Source organism: Alosa pseudoharengus, unplaced genomic scaffold (assembly GCF_046254945.1).
Source record: "Alosa pseudoharengus isolate Yale_2024_CS ecotype anadromous, Long Island Sound unplaced genomic scaffold, YU_APseudo_1.1 YU_APseudo_1.1_scf_19, whole genome shotgun sequence".
In the NCBI taxonomy this organism is placed as follows: Eukaryota; Metazoa; Chordata; class Actinopteri; order Clupeiformes; family Clupeidae; genus Alosa; species Alosa pseudoharengus.
Genome location: NW_027468657.1, coordinates 18,298,454 through 18,322,820, shown reverse-complemented (window position 1 = coordinate 18,322,820; position 24,367 = coordinate 18,298,454). Strand labels below are relative to the sequence as shown.

The 24,367-nt window shown below is 43.4% G+C and overlaps 2 protein-coding genes across 2 annotated transcripts; one reads left to right on the top strand and one right to left on the bottom strand.

Annotated features, from left to right (window-relative positions):
* Positions 1–8,015, bottom strand: LOC143132875 (uncharacterized). Its single transcript, XM_076292700.1, has 6 exons — positions 7,972–8,015; positions 6,175–6,243; positions 5,401–5,772; positions 3,335–3,451; positions 554–644; positions 1–361 (listed from the first exon to the last, which is right to left on the bottom strand). The coding sequence occupies exons 2-6, from the start codon at positions 6,212–6,214 to the stop codon at positions 1–3; spliced, it is 981 nt and encodes a 326-aa protein (XP_076148815.1). The 5' UTR covers positions 6,215–6,243; positions 7,972–8,015.
* A 6,756-nt stretch (positions 8,016–14,771) lies between these two features.
* mtfmt (mitochondrial methionyl-tRNA formyltransferase) lies at positions 14,772–20,574 on the top strand. The gene is made up of 9 exons (XM_076291912.1): positions 14,772–15,247; positions 15,404–15,604; positions 15,858–15,980; positions 16,534–16,636; positions 16,927–17,002; positions 17,768–17,859; positions 19,343–19,421; positions 19,588–19,658; positions 20,161–20,574. The coding sequence occupies exons 1-9, from the start codon at positions 15,015–15,017 to the stop codon at positions 20,365–20,367; spliced, it is 1,185 nt and encodes a 394-aa protein (XP_076148027.1). The 5' UTR covers positions 14,772–15,014; the 3' UTR covers positions 20,368–20,574.
* The last annotated feature ends 3,793 nt before the right edge of the window (positions 20,575–24,367 follow it).

Here is a 24,367-nt window from a genome sequence, read left to right as displayed (position 1 = left end):
TCAGTTTTCCTCCCCATTCCCCTCCACCTCCACCTGCACTTCTTCCTCCACCACCCGCTCCTCTTCCTCCTTCACCTCCTCCGCCTCCCCCCCGTCAGCCTCCCCTCCTCTCTCGGCGTAGAGACTGCTCACTGTCCCGTCCTTCCAGGTGACCTCGATGTCTCCTGGCTTGAGCTGCCCGTTCTCGGCAACGTCGTAGTCGGGGGCGCCCATCACCATGGTGGGCAGTTTGAGGCTCAGGGTAGGGGTCATCAGGACCTGCTGTGGGGCCTCCCTCTCCACGGTGATGACCTGCAGCTCCTCCATCTGGGGCTTGAGAGCTAGCGCCGCCGCTTTGTACTTTGCTATCTTCTTCCTGCTCCTGTATTTAAGTGTATGTGTGTGTTTTTTTTTTTTTTGGGGGGGGGGGTACAGTTGATGAAACGTCAGTTCAAACATAATTAATTCATTATTATTATTATTATTATTGTCATTATTATTATCGTTATTATTATCATTATTTTTATTATTAGTAGTAGTAGTAGTAGAAGTATTATTATTGATCAGTGCTCACCTGCTACCCATCATGCCAGTGACCAGCAGGATGCAGCCCAGCAGCAGTGCAGCGAAGGCCAGACCCAGCATGGCAATCGTCCATTTACTCTCTGGACAGAGAGAGAGAGGGAGAGAGGAAGAGAGAGAGAGAGAGAGAGGAAGAGAGAGAGGGAGAGAGGAAGAGGGAGAGAGAGAGAGAGAGGGAGAGAGAGAGGGAGAGGGAGAGAGGAAGAGAGAGAGGGAGAGAGGAAGAGAGAGAGATAGAGAGGAAGAGGGAGAGAGAGAGGGAGAGAGAGAGGGAGAGGGAGAGAGGAAGAGAGAGAGGAAGAGAGAGAGAGAGAGGGAGAGATGAAGAGAGAGGGATAGAGGAAGAGGGAGAGAGAGAGAGAGGAAGAGAGAGAGGGAGAGAGGAAGAGGGAGAGAGAGAGGAAGAGAGAGAGGGAGAGAGGAAGAGAGAGAGAGGAAGAGAGAGAGGGAGAGAGGAAGAGGGAGATAGAGAGAGAGGAAGAGAGAGAGGGAGAGAGGAAGAGGGAGAGAGAGAGAGAGGAAGAGGGAGAGAGAGAAGGAGAGTGAGAGACAAAGGATTTTATTGAAAAGCATCTTACATTGGAATTGACATTCCCATCAGTATGTGTACTGTAGTACCTGGGCATATGTGTAATGTAAAGACGTGAATGTGCAGAACTTGTTACACGTGGAAAACGTGTTCATGTACTATGTTGAAATTGGCAGAAGCACATTCTAGCTAAACCTAAAGGGTAAGCACACCTACAATACACTACAGCTCCACACAAACACACACACACACCCACACACAGGTCAACAACCTCTCGGACTGACTTAATCGTCCCCACTTTTAAGGAAGCTAACATATAAAGATACTGATCAGACAGGCACACAGTCCCCTAGAGAAGAGTCAGTTTCATGGTGGGATGTAGAGTTCCTTAAAGATAATAGTAAACAGTAACCAGTGTCTTTTATCTGAGAGTTGAGATTCGAAGATAACCTCAACACAGCGGGCATTGAACTCTCCAGGGACACAAGGTTGTTTGATGTTTTCATTGCCAAAGGTTATCTGTTTTTTGTTGCTTTCTCCATTTTAAAATGGACTGCAACTTGCAAATTACCACTAGACTCACTGAATCCCTTCATGGAGTAACACCACTATTGGGCCCATAATAAAACAATAGTCAATACGAGAAATCGCTGTAGCTATGGGCTTGCGATTTTCTATAAGTGATCTGAAAAAGCACTTCAGAAGTGTTGAAATCAGGGTGCAAGTATTCACATGCTTGCAAAGACTGACTCTTTCTACACAGCCATGACACAAGAATCTGACTTCCCTGAAAAAGGATGGGTCATTGACTCAGTTTTATAAAAGGGTTCTCTCATATAGACAAGAACTGTAAAGGGAACATTCAAACCTGTATCTGCTTAAACACACACTTTGATATTCAGACCAGTGGCTTGATGAAAAGAGGATATCTGAATCTCTTTTTAGCAAACAGAATAAAAGCATTTTGTTGTTAAAAAAACAAAAAAGGTGTAGCTGGATATATACTATTTCTGTATTTCAGTATATACTGTCCAGTTTTATAACTGCATCCTGTCTTCCTCCTGGACATTTTTTTTATTGATTAACTCCCTTTGCAATGCACTCTCTACTCTAGACTACTCTAATCTACTCTACTCTACTCTATCACTTTATCACTAAAGCATCACACAACACTCTCCTAGCCAGACTTCACTCAGATGTTTTCTTCTGAAACAGTGCTTGTTTTTGAGAGGTAGTCCAACATTGGACCTGTCTCAGCTTATTGCATTTATAACCTTGATCAGCATTTAAAAACCACACACGCACACGCACACACACACACACACACACACACACACACACACACACAATGCTGACAAATGCTGACAAAAGCTTCAGGCTGGAACATGCTGACTGGGATGTGCTTCATTCTATCACTCTAAACCAGCTCAGTGTGATATTAGCTCAATCTTAAAATCTTAAAATCAGTTCCCTACCTACCTTACCCCATGCCAAAAGAAGCTACACTCTATTTGGAGTCAGTGGCATGTTCAGACCTCTCTGTTCTTTAGTGTGTTTTTTTCTTCATGCCCTGAAAAAGGCCCAAGCCACTACACGTGGGCATTTGTAGGTCCTTTTTTGGTCATGTCCAAGTTGTATTAAAGCCATTTTAATTTCACAGAGTGCCTTGGTCGGAGATAATTTTTTCTCTTTTTTCCCATGAGAAACTATACTCTGTTCCAGACACTGACAGCTATTTACTCCTAAAATGCCTGCTAAAAACGCCTATAGAATCCTATGGCATTCTTGACTAAATAACCTTATTTCCTAAGGGTTTTCTGAAAACATACTAAAAATTGTCAACGTCTACCAAAATGTAATATCTAAGCCTCTGTAGCATCTAGAAACATGAAATAAAAAGCATGCTGCGCGACGCAGCATCCAGCGGGAGAGTCAATGTTGCGCTATGCAGCATCCAGCACGAATGGGTTAATTGTGTATTTCAGGTAATATCAATCAAATTTTTGTTTTGTTGTTTTGACTGAGTAAAGATGAATCAAATAACAATACACAATTACAGCTCTACTGAAATTACTTGCAAAACAAAAATGAATGAAAAACAATGATTTATTAAAATTCATTAAAATGGTGGATATAGCGTTTTGGAACCGATCTCTTTAAATGCAGTTTGTTTTATGTCAGGATGACAGAGAAAGTCGAGATGTGTCGAGGTGTGCGGAGGTGTGCGGAGGTGTGCGGACTCACGGTCTTCGGTCCGGTAGAACCACTTGAGAAACTCCCTCTGCTCCTCGTTCATGGTGCTCTCGACGGGGTTGTCCTCCTCAAACTCTCCCTCAAACTCATTTGATGCCCTTTTGGATCCTGTCAGAGGGGGCCAGAGCAAACAAGACAAGTTACGTCAGACTCTTGCTCACACCCACCCACACACACACGCACACACACACACGCGCACACACACACACACACACACACACACACACACACACACAAAAAAGCACTACAGATACAAACACCCACACACACACACACACAAGCACTACACACACATACACCACACACATACATCATACACATACATAACACACACACACTACACACACACACCCCCACACAAGCACTACAGACACAAACACCCACACACAGACACACACAAGCACTACACATACGCACACACACAATCACACACACATTACACACACCACTGTTTATGCTGGGCAACATGCTGGATATGGAGAGATACAGGTGGGAACACACACACACACACACACACACACACACACACACACACACACACACACACACACACACACACACACACACACACACATACCACTGTGACTGACAAACAGAAGTACACCGGTCTCCCAGGCTCTTCAAAGAGCAATGACATTTGGAGATGGCGGCTCTGACTAGACCCCCTTAGCTCCTATGGGTGTGCCGAGCGTAGTGGGGAAATGTGTTTTCCTCGCTAACCAAATGCCAAGGTGCCATGAGTCAGATCCAGTGCTACGTGCGGACCCCTACCTGCTCACCGCTCAGATGAATCAGCCTCGCCTCGCCTCGCCTTGCCAAGTTTTGACAAAAGTTTTTTTTTTTTTTTTACCAACATATTTAATTTAATTTACTGGAACTTGTGGTAATGAGGTTTTCATCATTAATGCTCTCTCCAGGCACGGCTGCCCACTGCTCTGGGTTTGTATGTTCGCATCTGATAGTATTGGAATCACAACTTATGATTTTATATTCATTAGCTTATGTCCTCATATTTCTTATTAATGTTTCTTATTATGTGTCCTTATAGCTTCGTTATTCCCAGGCTAGTGTATGTATACAGTCAATCAGAATTATGGTTGGATAAAAGAATTCAGCTAAGCTAGCTGTTCCTCTGTTAAGTCTTCTTCCACATATGAGATGGGTATATCCTGGGTCCTGGGTATATCTGTGTGTGACTATGCGTTTAGAGAATAGGGGGAATATTATGGTTTTGTAGTGTTCGGCTGCTCTACAGTAGCTATCTGCTCCGGTTTGCCAGGTTGCCACTAATCAGGGTCTGATTCAGTGTTGTCCACATAAGATGGGATGACCAACAACATCTCCCGTCAACCTGGCTGACCATTTTCCTGTTTCGTTAGAGCAGCTGGTGGATCTTTATGCAAAGTCATGCTGTCTCTCCCTTGATGCGTATCATTGTAAATAAAACTCTGTTCCTGATTTGTCATGCCTGTTTTCATGCATCTGTGGTATCAAGACTACAATCACTACTCACTGTGTGCTGTGTTTGTATTAACTAAACACACATGGGTAAAAGCAGATGGGAGAAAGAATCTCCCTCTGGATCGATGACAGGAGAGTGGTGTATTTCCTGACACATAATGCAATATTCAATGATAAATCACAGTAAACAGAAACAGAATCACAGTTAAATGACACCCCTGGCATGGGGCTCCTGTGTTAAGCCCACAGACTGAACCTGTCACTCTCTGCTCTGCATAGCTGCTCCTGCTCCAACAAACTCATGTGCATATCGTACTGTACATTCATGAGAAGGACCATTTCCTTCACCTTTCTAATGTATGGATCATTCAATGATAAATCACAGTGTGCAGTGTTGTGTGACAGTTAAATGACACTCCTAGTTCTGCACACTGCACTGCAGCATGGGTCTGGGCTGGGTCCTCTTCCCTGCATATCTTCCTGCTTCCTGTTCCAGAATCCAAGTAGCTTGGCATTTCATCCAGCTCATGTTGTAAGCACGCTCATGAAAATTCCCCTAACCATTTTTCCAGCTTGGCGCTTGCTTGCTTACTTACTGAGCCTCTCCTGGCAGATGTCGCCCATATCCAGGGACTTCCACCTGGAGGTCGGGCCCCCGGGGGTGAGTCTCACTCGGCCCTTTTCCGCACTCAGCTCCAGGCTGCGGTTCAGGCTCAGGAGCCGGTGGTTCTCACAGGCCCACTCCAGGTGCTCCTCACCGTCGCAGGCCACGGTGAGAACCGGACGCTCGTGGAACGCCGAGAGGCACCGTTGCGTTCCGACGTTCCGCAGGAAGCGCTGCTCCCGCCAAACCCACTGCTGGAGGTCATCGTCAAGGTTACACTTTCGGAGGGTGATAGCCTTGCCGGCAGGGGAGTCCTGGAGACAGAGGCTCTCAACAGTGTTGTGGATCATGAAGCTATTTGCCCCTACAGTTTATGAACACACAAAGCACAGGTGAGAACCGCAAACTCTGAAGTCATTGTTGGCTGTTTCACAGTATCACACAGCTCAGGTTTATGAAAATACAACCCCAAAACAGAAAAAGTTGGGACATTGTGTAAATATTTAGTTGTAAAAAGGACACAGACAACATATCAAATGTTGAAAATGAAAATATATGTTAATTTCACAAAATTACAATTGCAACAAGTCTCCAACTATTTCATTTTGACAAAACTGTAAGGAAATACGATAGATTGAACAAAATAAATATCTCAATGATTTGATTGTACATAAAACAGTTCAGCAAAAAGGCTGAGTAATGCAAATTCATTTATTTCCAGGAGTTCTATTAAAATATCATCATTCAAATTCTGAAATTGACTTACCATGCAAGAAGAAACACAGTGCCACCCATAAAAGACTCATTATTCCCAACAGGTAAATACTCCTCTAACCTGTAACAGAAAACAACATTACAAAAAGCCCAAACATCACTTCTGTTGTGTGCCGATGGGACAATCAGATTGAAACAGCACTGCCCTGTGGCCTGTTAGAATGTGTTTAGTCACATTCTGGGGTAGAACGTTGGTGTGTGTTCTACACAGCTCCCAGATGTCTGTGGAGAACACTGCCTGTGCCTGAACCTCGCCCTGATCTGGGATGAGGTTTGATCCTTACAGTGTGTGTGTCTGTGTGTGTGTGTGTGTGTGTGTGTGTGTGTGTGTGTGTGTGTGTGTGTGTGTGTGTGTGTGTGTGTGTGTGTGTGTGTGTGTGTGTGTTTTCAAGTATGATGTAACTAAACACAGAGCAGCTGTGTGAGGACGTGTCTGATTCTGTGCCTGTGCAGACAAGACAATCTCTTTCTCTTTCTCCAGCCACTGTTTTTTTTCCTTCTGTGTAATCTGCTCTTCACTTCTCCTGTCTTTGCTTGTTCTCTCTCTTCTCCTCTCTTCACTTCTCCTGCATTTGCTTGTCCTCTCTCTCTCTCTCTCTCTCTCTTCTCTCCGCTCTTCAATTCTCCTGTCTTTGCTTTATCATTCTCTCTCTATTCTCTCCTCTCTTCACTCTCTCCTGTCTCTTCTTGTCCTCTCTCTCTCTTTCATTCTCTCTCTTTTCTCTTGTTTTTGTCCTTGTTTTTTCTTTTCTGATTCTCTTATATTTCTCTTCTTTTATTCTTTCCTCCTGTCTCTTTAGTTCCACTGTCTCTTCCTCCTTGCTGTCTACCTTACTGTTTCCCATTTTCATTCCCCACATCTTTGTGGTTGCTGTCTCTCCTGTCCTCCACCTGACTCATGCACCCAGCACACACATACACATGGGCATAACCCAGCCAGCCTCCGGGCATGGCAATCTCCACGTTGACTCAGTCTGACAAAAGACAAATATCAAACCATTAGATCAGATTGTTATGCTACATCCTCCACTATGTTCTCCTCTCCTCTCTCTGTTCCTACTATTGTTCTCTCTTTTCTCTTCTGTCTTTATCTACCCCCCCCCCCCCCCACACACACACACACACAAACGTTTTTTGGTGTTTTATGCCCCCAACGTTGTCTTCAAGGCAGCGCTGCCTGGAAGGCACTAGGGTTAGCCATGGGTTAACGTTAGTGTCAGGGTTGGGGTTAGGTTTAGGATTAGGTGCCTTTAAGTCAGCGGTGGCAGCGCTGCCTGGAAGACGATGTTGGGGGCATAAAACACTATCAAGCCATACAAACAAACAAACACAAACAAACACAAACAAACAAACACGCACACACACACACACACACACACACTCCTCTTCATCTGTGCAGCTGCAGTGAGAGCTAAGCTCAAAATCTCATAAAGCAATGGCGCTCCAGCATTCCTGGCCTCAAATTCCCACCAGGACTCAACTAGAGTAGACTACATCCCCAACAAGGATACTCTCCATCAATGGAAGTGAAGTAGCATAGTTAAATAGCATAGGAAAAAACAAGACAGCTAATCATGTACGAACGAATCAATCAGAAAGTGAAAAGGTGGTAACAGGTCTACATCAAACAGGTCTCATCTGATGTCAGATACAACAGAGATACTGTAGTTACTAACAATAAAAAAGTCAAGTACAGGCTACTAGTGAAAACCCAGCTGGCAATACAATCTCACTGAGCAGAGAGCAGAGCCTGTGGAGGTGAGGATGATGAAGCTGGTCTGGGACTCACCTGAGATGTGGACGGCCTGAGGGAAGTGCACCCTTAGGAGTGAGTGTGTGAAGATGGTGTGTGTGAACACAGCTCCGCTCATGACTACCAAAGTTCAGGTGGGTGTGGATTGGGCTGTGTCATTCTCACCTGTTTTCTTGGGAAAATGTGGTCATTAAATGTGGCTTTTCTGCTTACTGGGCAGATTTACAGCAAGGTTAAGAAACTGAGAACATTACAGTCTATTACCACATAGTTATAACACAGAACTATAATAATGACTGACTTGAGAGCTCATTTTATCCAGCTGAATGTTGTTGCTAAACAAAGTGATGCCCTCATAGAACATTAACCTGAATTAAATGACAGGCTTTTGGATAATCATTGTCAGTGAAAGTGTGCGAGTGTGAGAATGGTTGTCTCACCCATGCAGTGAGTGAGGTCTTTGACCATGGGAACTGACTAGCTTATTGTTTGGACAGCCTTGCTATGCGAGTCAAACAGAAATCTGGTGAGGGAAGAGAGTTTCTGCCCTGGCGGTCACAGACCTATTTGGTGTATGTGTGTGGGGTTGAGAGTGAGAGAGAGGAATTTTATTCTTTTATGGCAGGAGTGGTTAGAGTTGAGCAAGGTGAATGACCCAGAGGTGATCTTTATTGACGTAGTAGGAGAATTTGATTGGATTGTTTTATTGGCTTCGTTAAGGAAGATACTATGGCTAGCTATGTTAAGAGAAGTCAGCCCATTCTCACCAATAGTACTCATTCTTTATTTTTAGTTTACATGTAATCTATTACTTGCATTGTTGGACTGCGGTGACAAGCTGTTACAACTTTTCATGAAAAGACACTACTGTAAAATCTTACTGGAGGCTCTCATCTCTCTCTAGCTGGCCATAAGATCTCTCTCTCTCTGTGCACAATGCAGTGATTTAAGAGTATCCTCTTTCATTTGAGATAATACTGATAAATAATAATAAATAATACGTTTATTTTATATAGCGCCTTTCTCAAACCCAAAGTCGCTTTACATAGTAGGAAGGCAGGGAAACACAATAACAAACAAACAAACAATACAACAGAGACAAAAGCAGGGAAATACAATAACAAACAAACAAAACAATACAGCAAAGACAAGTTATCTGTAGGAACTATGTGTTGGGTGTGGAGGAGAAGTGATCATTAAACAGAAAGGTCTTGAGATGTGCTTTGAAGAAAGGAAGAGAAGGACAGGCACAAAGGGGTTGGGGGAGGGAGTTCCAGAGTTTGGGGGCCAAGGCACTGAAGGACCTGCCACCCAGGGTGGAGAGTCTGGAGCGTCAGAGGATCTGAGTGAGCGGGAAGGAGTGTAAGGGGTCAGGAGGTCGCAGATGTAGGGGGGAGCAAGGTTGTGGAGGGCTTTGAAGGTGAGTAGTAGTACTTTGTATTTTATCCGGGACGGAACTGGTAGCCAATGGAGTTGATGGAGAATGGGGGTGATGTGTGCTGATCGTCTGGTATGGGTGAGGAGCCTAGCTGCAGAGTTTTGAATATATTGATGTAGTCTTTGAAGGGTTTTAGTGGGGAGACCAAGGAAAAGTGAGTTGCAGTAATCTAAACGGGACATAATGAAAGAGTGAACCAAAGTCTGTGCATCACTAGCAGAGAGGAAGGGTCGGAGGCGTGCAATGTAACAGAGGTGAAAAAAAGCAATCTTAGTGAGTGATTTGATATGAGGATCAAAGCTAAGGGTTGAGTCAAGCTGAATGTCAAGGTTTTTAACAACAGGGGTGGAGTAGACAGATGAGCCATCAATGTTGAGAGTGAGATGGGGAGATTTGGTGAGGTTGCTTTTAGGGCCAATCAGCAGAATTTCGGTTTTGTTTGTGTTGAGCTTGAGAAAATTGTTTTGCATCCATAATTTTAAGTCAGAGAGGCATTCAGTGAGGAAGCGTGGTGGGGGGTCAGAGGGAGAGGGAGTGGTAAGATAGAGTTGGATGTCATCTGCATAGCAGTGGAAGTTGAGACCGTGGCTGCGAATAATCTGGCCAAGAGGGAGGATGTATATGAGAAAGAGGAGGGGCCCAAGTACAGAACCCTGGGGGACATCACGAGTGACAGGGGACTTGGGGGACTGATGTGGACCAAGTGTTACATACTGCTTTCTGTTGGTGAGGTATGACTGAAACCAATTGAGGGCTGTGCCAGAAACACCAATAGCAGACAGACGGGAGATTAGAACACTGTGGTTGATGGTATCGAAAGCAGCACTAAGGTCAAGGAGAATGAGAATGTTAAGTGAACCAGAGTCAGCAGACAGGAGGAGGTCGTTAACTATGCGTAGAAGGGCAGTCTCTGTACTGTGACATGAGCGGAAGCCAGATTGAAAGGGCTCATACAGGTCGTGGTGGTTAAGAAAGGTGTGTAGTTGTGAGGCCACCACTCTTTCCAGTACCTTGGCTAGGAAGGGGAGGTTGGAGATAGGGCGGTAGTTTATTAGTGATGTGGGGTCGGAGTCAGGTTTTTTGAGAATGGGTGTAACTGCAGCAGTCTTTAGGGCAGCAGGCACCACACCAGAGTTGAGGCAGGTGTTAACAATCAATGTAATGGGTGTGGAGCAGGCTTTAAGTAGAGGGGTGGGGGCAGGGTCAAGCTGACATGATGAGGAGTTGGACTTAGTAATGATGTCAGGGATGGTGAGGGAGATAAAGTTGATAAAGTTGACTTCCATAGAAGGTGATCATTCCATAGAAGTTAAATTCCTCAGAAGGAGATCAACAGCATAAGAATAATAATTACTACCCACAATATAAATACAAATGGGCATTACAGAAAACAATGCAAGTTAGCTAATATATATAAAAAAATGTTTTATACATAATAGACAATGCAAAATACTAAAGATGGATAACATTATCTATTAGAAATATAAATGATCATAATTAAGAGTTGTGCTTTTACTGTTTTTAACAGTTTTAAAAATGACTGCTTCCTTGGGAAGCAAAGGACAGTAATTTGGATACTGGGCCACTTTCTAATGAGGAGACGCAGCACTCAAAAAATCCTCCATATAAATGCATGTGGCCAGTTTGTAATGCCAATATGGCCGTTGTCTAGAGCAGGGGTTCCCAAACTTTTCCTTGAGAAGGCCCCCCAAATACCACTAGGTTCTGGCCAAGGACCCCTTGATGTGTGTTATTAAACCCATCGACAATACTACGGCAAATTTAAAAATACATTAAGATAATCCTAATAATTATTTTAGCCACAAGCACTTTGTGATGGAGCATACAGTGTGTAAAATTACATTTGGGGCTTTCTGCTATATGAGAGCTATCACTCTACTATTATTCCCAGTCATTATCATAGAAAATAATGTTCAGATATGCGACAAATTATTATAATGGCATTGTATAACAACCCTCATAGTAATGGGTATATTTAAAAATTTTCAAATGTATTTATTTGTTGCTTTTATTTTTCTTTCCAACTTGCTGAGGCCCCCCTGGCACCCCCTCGCGGCCCCCCAGGGGGCCCCGGCCCCCACTTTGAAAACCACTGGTCTAGAGCAGGGATTCCCAAACTTTTTCACGACAAGGCCCCCCAAATACCACTAGGTTCTGGCCAAGGACCCCCTTGATGTGTTATTAAACCCATCGACAATACTACAGCAAATGTAAAAATACATTAAGCTAATCCTAATAATTATTTTAGCCACAAGCACTTCGCGATTGAGCATACAGTGTGTAAAAATTGCATTTGGGGCTTTCTGCTATATGAGAGCTATCACTCTACTATTATTCCCAGTCATTATCATGGAAAATATAATGTTCAGATATGCGACAAATTATTACAATGGCATTATATAACCAGGGGTGCCTTAATACCACCTGAGGCCCCTGGGCTATATGTTTTTAAGCCCCCCCCCAAACCGCAAATACTAATTATGATACCCGGCCCGCGATCTGACCCGCCTATTTACATAACGTGCGCTTTTGGTTGATGTAGCCTATCATTATTGAGCCTATGTAGTACAGCGGTTAAGCCCTCAAATCAAGGGGAATTGTGCACTTTTTGAAAGAAACATGAAACTTCTATCATAGTTGCCCCTGTATTATTCAGTTATTAGTTGTTATTTCATGAGATGTGTGGCTAATTTCATTTCTTCACAGCACAGAATTATCCACAGGGGGTCACCTAAACCATTTTCACAGACCACCTGCCATACCACCGCTGGTTAGGCCACATGCAGTACGCACAATGTAGAGCAGAGGTCTCAAACACCCGGCCCGCGTCCGGCCCAATTCCGGCCCGCGGCGTATGTCAAAATAATAATGTAATCCGGCCCTTGAGACTATTTTTAATTGCGACAAACAACTATACTTATTAAAATAGACGATAGTTCCAAGTATGGTGACAAATCTCATTTGTACTCTGCTCCACTATGTGCTAGACATCCAGAGCTTCATTCAAACCCAAAATCGCTGCGCAAACTTTTCAGGAAACTACTTGTATTACACGCGAGAAACACAAAGACGTGCATTTGTAATGACGCGGAAGCGATGCAGGCCATAGTGTTGCATAAATTGAAGCAGAAATTAAGCAGAAATAGGCCTACACCAAATGTTGAAAAACGTTTACGTGTGATGAAGTCTTAGGTAGGCTATGCTATTCACCTATTCTAAATCTGAAGGAGAATATCCTTTTGGAGATTATGATCGATCGTCTATTGAATGGAGGTGCACCTGCGTGTATACAACCGTGTCCACTAAGCATACCATGCTTATTTCGAGCCTCTGCCCAACATAGCTTTGAGGTTGCAGTGGTAATCATAATTTGAGGTGCTTGCCATCCAGTGGCAAATTAGATGGGTAAATTTACCCCCTTCATAAACTTTTGTTTTACTCAAAGATTTTTACATTAACAGTAGGACTTTATCTCTGGCCACTTTCAAGCCATGGCCTTTTGACATTTTGATATAAAAATCCAATGGTGTTGCTTTCTTAACCCTGACGCCTATAGTTTGCCAGGTTTAAAAAAGTTATGAGAGGAAAATATTTTTATTTGGTGTGAAACACACACATACCTGTTTTATGCTTTTCATTTGTTTTATAATTTGTATTAATATTTATTTTATCATTATTTTATTTATAAGCTAAGGTTGCTAGCACAGGTGTCTAAAACTAGATAAAAACACTTGCACTTTCTGTTTGCAGTTTTGTGTGGTATTTGAAAAAAAGAACATTGCGTTTTCAGAAATAGCCGGCCCTCCAATCAGATGACATTGGCAGAATTGGCCCCCAGCTCATTTGAGTTTGAGACCCCTGATGTAGAGAGTACTTCAATCGACATATTCGAACAGGTAAACATATTGACTATGAACAAACAATATTATTACATAATTACATAATATTATTCATGTTGCAAATTAATTTAACCATAGCCAGGGAGTTTTCCTTGGTAGTTAGCTTTTGAGGTAAACATCATGGACATTCATCATTGAGTTTTGAGAAGGACATTGGACCAGCTCTCATGATAGCCTGTCAAACTGACAGTGATGCCATGCACTTAATGCGAGCAGAACAAGTAGTGCGCAAAGAGATCCTTAATTCATCTTTCTCTTTTGACGGGTCATTCAAAGAAAACTGCCAGCAGAGGGCTGTGCCACCATCTCTCTTGGCCTTCATCAACATGGTACTTGATGGTACAAACATTGAGCATCAGTCCACCACAAAACCTGCCCTAACAATCTCCCAATTGATAGTCTTAACAGTAAGAAGTAATTAATAAAGTAGTAATTAAAGACACAGTCTTATATTAACATTCTAGCTACAAATCTGTTCAAGCCCGGTTGCGCAGTCGGCACCCGCTTCCTTATTTGGGTTTTGGGTTGCCAGGTTTTAGCCTATGACAAAATGGTTGAAATTGAAACTAAGTGATCGTGTATGTGTAGGGTGTATTTCATACACAATCTGGCAACCTGAATGGATCAATGATTTTAAAATAAAGTTTGATGGCCATGCAAATTACGGGAGTTTTCCGGGAGAGATAACAAAACGGGAGGGTGCTGGGAGATGACCTTGAAATACGGGAGAAACCCGGGAAAAACGGGAGTGTTGACAGGTATGCATTGAGCCAATCATATGGTGTGTTGTGAAGACATCGCGTGGTAATCATGTGTTGTGAACCCGCAGCAGGAGCAAGATTGGTGTCGTGAAGCCTTGCTCATCCGCATTTCTGCCGAAGAGGATGCCCGATGAGTGCCCAAAAAGCGTTACAAAATGGCCGCCGAGTGGAGGGACTTGCCTAAGGGGCCGTTTATACAAGAACGATTGCGAAGGAAGACGACAAAATATTTTATCACAGGTGCCTTTCGTTTACACGGCGACCCCGCCATCGGGGCTTGAAGACGCAAAAATCTAAAGACTCCATCCAGAGTGTAGAGTTTTGAAGACGACCCGGGTTGCGTCTCCGTCTAAACGGCTAAACCAAAGATCCTTGGTTACCTCTCTGACTAAACTGTCAAATTAGAATGTCTGCGCGTGACGTACCGGGATCTATCACACCACCACCCAGCGGTCTGGAATGCATATCCAATCGAATATCACATACTCTTGCGTCTTCATATAAACAAAGATTTCCCCCTGAGAATACTCGTCTAAACGCGAATAAAAAAATGAAGACGAGACGCCACTTCTGCGTCTTCTCTTTTCATCGTCACCGTATAAATGTAGCCTAAAAGGACTTTGACTGGGCCTACATAGGAACGATTTATATCACAACTTTTGAAGCGAGACCTTTTAGGTGCGGACCGGAAGTCTGTCATGTGTCATTAGAAAACATGGCGGCGTCCTTTGAAAGGTGGTGCCGAACTTAAACCTCTTACATTAACTGTATATTTTGAGTTTTTGTGCAGCACAACGTTGCCTTAATTGATGTAAAAACAAAGGAATGTTATGGATTCGTAACGACCTTTTGACGAGTCACATCGTGACGGTATATTTAGCTGATTCTTCTGTGGACATGTCAGATAAAGTCAGGCTTGCCTGAGATGGCAGCCAGTGTACTTCATTTTATTACAGCAACATGTGGACTTTGAATTATTGTAACGTTAGGGCGAGTGGGCTTAGGATATTGTATGCCTTTTGCAGTCATTCTTACAAGAGAGATTTCAAACCTTGTGCCCGAAGACTTCGTGACAGCAGCCACCCATTACAATGCAACTACACACACACAACTTCAAAACCTCCATGGAGAGTACTATTCTTCGGAAGCGACGATTTCGCGGTGGAATCTTTAAAACTTCTCCACGCTTCAAGGTAAAGGCTTTCGGTTTCCAGCCTCAGAAACACAAACGTTGCAAAACTACCTGTAATTATCAATTATCTACCATTACACATCAAAGCCATCTTAGTTTTCAGCTAGCGTTTACATCAGCTTACCTCATGCATTTCTTTTTTCGGGTTGTCATTTAGCTTAGAGTCAAAGGAGAGGGTTGTGGACACGCTGGAAGTTGTGACTTTGTCAGATTCCGCTCCAGTGTGGAGATATGCCCACAAACACCAACTCAAAGTTCACGACTGGCCCAATGTGGATGTCCATGGACGGTTTGACGTCGGAGTTGTGGTGTCATTCGGATGCTTGCTGAAAGAGAAACTGATCAAGCAGTTGCCACAGTAAGTTATTATCGAGTCAGTTTGGCGCCATCTGACTTAAGTCCACAGAGTGAACGCATGTTATCATCATCATCATATTAATGATAATATGGCTTAAGCCGTGTGTGTGTGTGTGTGTGTGTGTGTGTGTGTGTTTAAATGATTTTGTCCACCACACGAATGTGTGTATCCTACCTAAATCTGTGTAGTGATTTGTTTGCACAGCTGTGTCTGTAGATTAGCTAAACTGATGTATTGTGTGCGCACACTTCAGTGGGATCCTGAACGTGCACCCCAGTCTGCTGCCTCGCTGGAGGGGTCCAGCCCCCGTCTTCCACACCGTCCTACAGGGAGACACTCTGACCGGAGTCTCTATTATGCAGATCCGACCCCTCAGGTGGGCACACACGCAGAGATGCAGCAGAAGAGTCATGATGTATACCATTCACATTGGTCATACTGTTTACTGTACCCCCTGTAAAGGCTGGGCCTTTTAAACCTCTAGATGGGTAACATGTTTGTTTTACTCTCTCATGTGTTGTCATGGTTTCTTTAGTAGTGGTGTGTGCATGCAGGTTTCTTCTGAAGAAGCAGAGATTGGGTCTTGTGGTAAAGAAAGCCACACTATTTAAAAAAATGAGAGCTGTGGAAAGCCTGCCTTGTAAAAATACACAGGCCAACATTTTAAGTAATTTTGCCAGACAATCACATGACCAGCTGCCTCTGACTTAAAGGTACAGTCCAAGTTGAGTAAGTTGAATTACATTCAGATCAAGTACACATTTTGCCAAATTCAGCCTGTTGGTAACAATAATCCCGCCTCATTTCGACCCATAAACTCCTCTGGCAAGAGGGTATAATTAGGTTCATAGTTATTCTGGAATAACAGAATTTGTTTGAATAGCAGAATGGCAGCCTACATCTTTACGGTCTGCTCCACTGGCTTGCAGGTTTGATGTGGGCCCCATCCTACAGCAGGAGGTGTGTGAGGTGCCGCCCCGCTGCACAGCTGATGAGCTAGGACAGACACTAGCTGCTATGGGAGCCAGAATGGTAAAGGCACATTTGAAAGTTGTTAAAATGATGCAAGGCTTGATGTATCAACTACAATAAAATAAAATAATTTATAACCGACACAAAAGAGCACAAAAATAATTTATAACCGACGCAAAAGAGCACAATCAAAAGAGCACAATGTTTGTCTATAAAAGTTTAAAGTTTATTTATCATTTATTATAAATTCATTTGTTTTCTGTGAAGAGAGTTTGTCTGTAATTGTAAAATGCTGCTTCATTTAATCTTTGATTGTGATTTTTAAATCCACTTTACATTCATTTGCATAGTTAATGGATACACTGAAGAACCTTCCAGAGAGAATCTCCAAGCGGAAAGAGCAAGCTAAGGAAGGTGCAACATTTGGTAAGAGCCTTTTTGACCCTTAAATAAAGGTTATCAGAGGTTATTTAGGGCTGTTGAGCCGTGTGTGTGTGTGAGAGAGAGAGAGAGAGAGTGACTCTCAGACAAAGGTCATCAGCGATGACTCTGGACTGTCTTGTCTTGTGTGTCTGTGTTGACTCCAGCTGAATTTCCTGATTCTGATTGAAATCGCAGGTGTGCATTCAATATTCTAATTCCCACAGAAATTCCATTTGCTTATGGGAGGTGGATGCACTCTCTTGCTGTACCAGTCAATGATTTTGAATGCAGTAGATTCATTTGAAATTACTATTACTAGGCTATTAGTTTACAGGTAGAGAAAGTGGTGAGTGACATATTCGGCTTCTGAATAAACTTCTAGTTTAATTATCAAAAGCTAACGTTTGATTAGTAATCAGGGGATGGTGGCACATCTATTTAAGGATATCCAAGTCCTTTGTTGGTGTTGGCTAGGTTAATAAATTCGGCTTCGCATTCGGATGGATAGTTGAGAAAATGATGTCCAGCAGGAGGGTGAGATACTGATACTGAGTTTGTTAAAGAAAACCTGAATCAAATAATGTGGAAATAGACCAGAAGTTTGAGTTAAGTTTTTTGCTGGAACCGAAAACCCAGAGTTTCCCCTCATCTCAGGGCTAACAAACTCAGATTTTCAACAAACCCCAAACTCTGGAATACCCCCTTGACCTGCCCCCACACCTGACTATAAAGCGTGCGTGCGTGCGTGTGTGTGTGTGTGTTGCTCAGCCCCTAAGATCAGTGTGTCCATGAGCTGGCTGGTGTGGGAGGATCAGACGTGTGTCCAGATCGACCGCTTGTACCGGGCTATCGGCTCAAGGGTAAGACGCGCACACTCACACACACACTCACACACACCTCTCTCTCTCTCTACATGTGAGGTGGTTCCCGTGCCTCATTGATGATAATCAGAAGTGGACATCCTGCCTTCAAGAAGTAAAAGTCCGGCCATATGTTGCTTCTGTCCTTAACACAGGGGATATCTCTAATTAGGTGCTCTACCTGGTTGAGCAGTTGTGCTAATTAAGATCAGCTGGTTTAGTGAATGGTTGAGCAGTTGTGCTAATTCAGATCAGCTGGTTTAGTGAATGGTTGAGCAGTTGTGCTAAATAAGATCAGCTGGTTTAGTGAAATATGATTTTGAAGGCCAAATGTGTAGGCTGCGCATTAAAGTTTGGATAAAAAAAGTTGATGTTTTTCTTCCTCGTTCAGACGCTTGCTGTGTGAGATCTTCCTAGATCTGGCCGCTCAGCCAAACTGAGAGGAAGGGCCTTGATCAGATAGGTAGCCAAGGACCTAAAGGTCACTATGAATGAGATCCAGAGTTCCTTTGAGCGGATGAGAGAAGTGTAAAGAAGGACAAACATCAGTGCATCACTCCACCAATCAGGCCTTTATGGTAGGACTTATGGAGTGGACAGATGGAGGCCATGTTTTGCCGGGAGTTTCCCAAAAAGCACCTAAACGACTCGGACCTTGAGAAGTAAAATCATCTGGTCTGATGAAACGAAGACTGAACCATTTGGCCACAATTCCCAACGGTGTGTGTGGAAGAAAGCAGGCGCTGAGCTGCACTGATGTTTGTCCTTCTTTACGTTTCTCTCATCCTCTAAAAGGAATTCTGGATCTCATCTGAGTCTGAAACGTAACAAAATGTGCCACACTCATGTCGGTGCCTTTGTGTGGAGTGCTTTACACTCTAAAGCTGGGATTTCCACGTCTGGTGATAATGAGGTTATCATTGATAAGGGCTATAATACTGTACTATTTCTGTGGCTCAACTAGTAGAATACTACCTACCTTAAGATCATGGGGTTAGGAACCCAGGGAAGACATACTGTATCGTAAAACCACCAAACAACAATGTTTTTTAATACTTCAAAACAACATTTGATAAATGAACCTTACATTTTTTAGTAGCCATAGGTGTGTAGATTTAGATACACTTATGGTGTGGGTGCTTGCATTTCTTTAGGAATCCGCCATCTTGGTTTGTATAGAAATTAATATTAAGTGACGCATACACGTACGAGTCGGAAATACGGGACGGTTGGTAATAGGTGACGTTCCTGTATATCAGTGGAGGAGCAGAAAGGAGTGCTGTATTGGGTGGGCTGTTGTGCTGAAATACAACAAGCTTTTGCCAAGACCAAGGCCTACACCTTTAAGTGGAGCTATGAAAGTAGTGTAGTAAAATGGTGTACGACGTATAAATAAGCAGGAGTCTGGCCCTGTAAGGACTGAGACCAGCTTTAATTTGTTGAATGCTTTGATTTGATTTCTTGTGTGTTATCTGATGTCCAGATTCCATTAAGAACCCTCTGGATGGGAAAGACTGTGAAGCTGTTGGACTTTGTTGGACAGTGCAATATCTCCCTAACAGGTACTCTCTTTTATTTTATTTTATTTTATTTTATTTAGCTGCTAAACTGTTTTGTTTGTTGAACATATCGTGTGTGAGAAAAGGGGAAATGCATGTGTTGTTCAGGTACCACATATATTCTGGCAAAACAAACAAATTCACAAACAAAATGTTTTTGGTTTTTTAGGGTTCCAGTGTTCAGTCCCCGGCTCCATATGTTTTCAGAAGGAAACCAACTCCCTGGCGGTGCGTTGTAAGGTAGGCTCTGCTCACCGTTAGCGCTGCCTTTCACCTGCATAGTGCGTTTCAACCTATTTTATAGACCCTTTCAACAATAAAAACAAAAACAATGCTTCAACGTTCTATTTGGGTCCCAATCTACTTCCTCTGCATTAAGATAACATATGGAATGTTAAAAAGGAAGTCTTGTGGGGCCAACTATGATGCTGATAATGGAACTCTCTTGAAAGGGTCTATACAGTCAATGGTTTCAATGCGCAAAATGAGCTTTCTGTCTTTAGAAATGTGTGATTAATCGGATTCATTTGTTGTGATTGACACATTTATACCATTTTTTTTTAAAATAGATTGACAGCATTAGTAATAGTATTAGTGTAAGTGCTAGTGTCAATTAGTGATTGACAGCATTAGTAATAGTATTAAGTGTAAGTGCAATCAATTATTTCATACAGTTGTCGAAAAGCACAAAAATAAACCACAACCACACAAATCTGAGTGATGTGCTTCCTGTGTGCTGCAGGACGGCTGGGTGGGGTTTCAGACAGTGAAGCTGAAGAAGCGTCTGTCCGCGGCGGACTTCTACAACGGCTATCTGCACCAGAGCTTCCTCAGGAGGTCACTGGACACTACGGACTGTGTGTTCCAGAGCGTCAGAGACAGAGACACAGGAGCCTTTAACTCCCACCACACAGACTCTTTTCTCCTGGGCAAGACCAATGCCCACTGAACACTCAATAGAGACTTGCTGTTTAACTTTATCAGATGCACCCAGTGAGCATTCTGCAAAGTCTTGCCATTTAACTTAATCAGATGCACCCAGATCCATTTATAGTATCCTTTGGTTTGTCTGTTTTAAGACAAATTGTTGATGTGTACATTTGATTTGCCATGGGACTGTGATGGCATGAGTTGTCATTAAACAGATATAAAGGTATGTGCTTAAGTTTACTGCAGTTGGGTTACTCACGGTAGTTTAAAAATCCATAATCACCAAACTCAGAACTGCTAATAGTGGTATTTATAAACCGCAGGAATGTGTTAACACAATAGCCCTAGAGACCTAAATGAACATTACTTTAAGATGTGAGAGATACATACACACGCACACACACATACAGACACAGACAAACACAATACCAGCAGGTGGAGCTAGAATTTAACCAGCTTTTCACTGCTTTTTAAAACAGGTTCAGAATTACAAGAGCAAGTACTATAATAGTGCTTGTGTTATCAACATTTTTTTTTATTATTCTTGGACTCATTATTGAGAAAGTCTTCTTTCTGAGAAGCCTCACAGGCAAAAAATACTTAAGACTAAAAAAGAAACTAAATGTAGACAGCCGTACCCTACAATAAAATACCTCATTGCAGACTCTCAGCCACCTGTGGATATGAGGCAACATCAACAAGACACAGAGAACTTTCTAGAAGGGCCTGATTAATGACGCGCTGATTGACGAGGTGGCGAGTGATTTCACTGAGGTGGCCCCGTTCTGGTCTGGTGGAAGGCCAGCTGGAGGGAGTCTTTCTCCTAAATCTTTTTATTGTCTTCCAGGGAAGCCCTGGGATGGGGTCCTTCTGCTGAAACCCCTCTCAGCCGAGAACGTGCTACTTATAGCCCCGCCAGCTTTAAAAAGCCCGCAGGTGTGTGTGTGTGTGGGGGTACTCAGACGGAGACGTAAGTGCAGGTCGTAGATCTACTGCACTGTTTAACAAGCGTTCAGGCTGGCAGGCTTGGCATAACTGTTATGGACAAGTCACCTGGTTTACTGTCACAGGATTGTTACTATATACTGCAGTGGACATTTGGTTTCATTACATTACATTTATTCATTTAACAGTTTTATCCAAAGCCATGTCAATTATGTCACAAAGGCCTTTGTCCCCGGAGCAACTCGGGGTTAAGTGCCTTGCTCAAGGGCACAACGGTGGAAGCGTGGGAATTGAACCCACAACTTTTAAGGCTACTGCATGCTAGCCTAGCTCCTTAACCACTACGCCAAAGAGTATCGAAGTAACTATGCTACCACCGGTGGTTTCCCACTGAGCAGTTAGGTCTGGATCTTTCCTTAGGTAAAGTATCCTAAATCCAGAACTTGAGCTGCAGTCTTACCCTAAGATAAAGTCCATTTTAGTGTGTGCTTGTGAATTACAGTATGATATTTAGTTGTTACCTCTCAATTTAGTCATTTGCTCTGTTGCTTCCACCCCCCCCTCTCTCTTTCTCTCTTTCTCTAAAAGTCCAGTAACCTATTAATTAACACAAGATTCACTGAAAAAAACTGTCCTAATCCCACAGGAAAAAAACGTAATTCCTTCTCTCAACTATCTAAGGCATCACTGGATGAAAACACTGTAAAGTCTCCAGCCTCCTCCCCGTCACAAACCATGCCGTCACGTCACCCATCTCTGAGATACCATGGTGTTTGTGTGCGTGCGTGCGTGTGTGTGTGTACGTGTGGGAGTGTGTGGAAGGGTCGTCACCTTTAGTCTGGTTGGTGACATTTCCAGCCCCCTGGCCTGAGTTGTGGCCGTGGGTGAAGAATGCTGTCGTTGAGATGTTATCTAGGGCCCCGTGTCCCTGATGAAGCACAGAGCACTGGCCCTGGGCACACAGGCAAAGGCCAAACACTATTCCCAGCACTGCCGCAGACCCCCCAACACACACACACACACACACACAACCTACTGAACCTCATACAATTATTACCTGGTTTGGCACTGCTGTGGCACCATGGTTTTGGCAACCCCACTCACTACACACACACACACACACACACACACTTCATAACACAAGTAAACATACACTCTGAAACACATGCTCACACACACAGTTTTGGAGGTATAAGTTTGTCCCTATTCGTTTTGACTGGAGCCTGGTCTTGTTATTCCGAGTGCTAGGTGTCTGCAGTGCTAAAATGCTAACAATGACAACACTTATGGCTGCTAACATGCTAGCATCTCCAGTCGCCCTGCAAGACTACCCTTTTAAACATGTTAGCATTTCTTGCTGGTCATAACAACATTGCACCACATCATTATTATGACCTGGCCTGGCGACAGCTACGCCAGAGCTAGGACAGCTAGCCCTAGGGAAAATATAGAGATGAGAGCATGAGGACTCACATAGTCCACAGCACGACCCCACTGGCAACGCTCAAGGCCACCACTTGTATCCCCTGAATGCTGACACCACACACACACACACACACACACACACACACACACACACACACACACACACACACACACACACACACACATGTACAAACACACACAGAGATATGCAAATGTACACACACACACACCAATACACACACACACACACACACTCTCTCTCTGGCACACTCCCTAGCTGTCTTTTTTTAACACACACACACACACACACAAACTGCCATTTCTCTACCGGCTCATCCAGCGGACTGTCATCACCTGTCAGGTTCAGCGTCACTATCTGGCCTCTGCTCTCCACTGACCATCAGACCTGAGACACAGCAGTAGCAAGCAGCAAAACAGGTGTGTGTGTGTGTGTGTGTGTGTGTGTGTGTGTGTGTGTGTGTGTGTGAATGTGAATATAAATAGTGAATGGTGTATGGCTTAATCCATTGGAGTTTGGCACAGTCCATAAAATAGCCCTCTGTCTCTCTATCTGTGTGTGTGTGTGTGAGAGAGAGTGTGAATGTGGTGGTTGCATGCTGGACACGTGTTATATTTTTGAGGGTTATATTTGAATGTGGATGTGCTGGATGTCACATGACTGTCATGTGATTCGGATGCTTTGCATAGTATGTACAAGTAGATGGAACATACAGATATATCAAATATCATTCTCTCTCGCTCTCTTTCTCTCTCTGTCTCTCTCTCTCTCTCTCTGTCACACACACATACTCCACATACCCCCCCCCCCTTTATGTAAGGATACATGTTTTATGTGACTGTGTTGCAATATGCTATCAGATGTGTTCTCTCTACTTCTCTGTCTGCCTTTCTTACATGTTAAAAGGCAGAGTTAAGGCAGAGGAGATATTCTCCATCGTATCTGATTAAAATCTCTGTGTTTATGTGTGAGAGAAAGAGAGACAGAAGGAATGAATGCATGCATAAATAACCCAGTGGAAGACAGAGACAGGCAGACAGACACATGTACACACACACACACACACACGCACACAAACGCACACACACACGCACACACACACACACACACACTGAATCCACTACTACACAGCAACAGACAAATATGGCGGCAACATGACAGCAATCGTGACAGGATTATGTGTTGGGATTATTGTCATTTTGTCAACACCATTTTCTAAATGCTGACGGTGGAAGCAACTTCTAATTGAATTGATTTCAAAGTTGAGAGAGAGATTATTACAATAAGAGAATGGGGTCCTCCATTCTTAACGTCTAAATGACCTTGGCAGATGAGGTGTGCACCACTTTTTTTCCAACAGATTATTATGACCGCCGCTAGCGAAGCTAGCGAAGCGGTATAGGGATTATCAAAGTTTTTTTTTTTTTTTTTTTTTTTCGTCATCTACTTCCTGAATTTTTGGTCAACGATACCCGGGACACCGAACCACCGGGGCACATGCAATTTGGTGGGTATGTAGCCCCACTAGACTTTTACGGAAAAATTTTGTTTCGTCCCCGGGGGCCACTCCACCCCCGTGCTGGGCCCCCCGAACCGCAAAAAAAGCAGTTTTTCCTAAATAACTACCTGA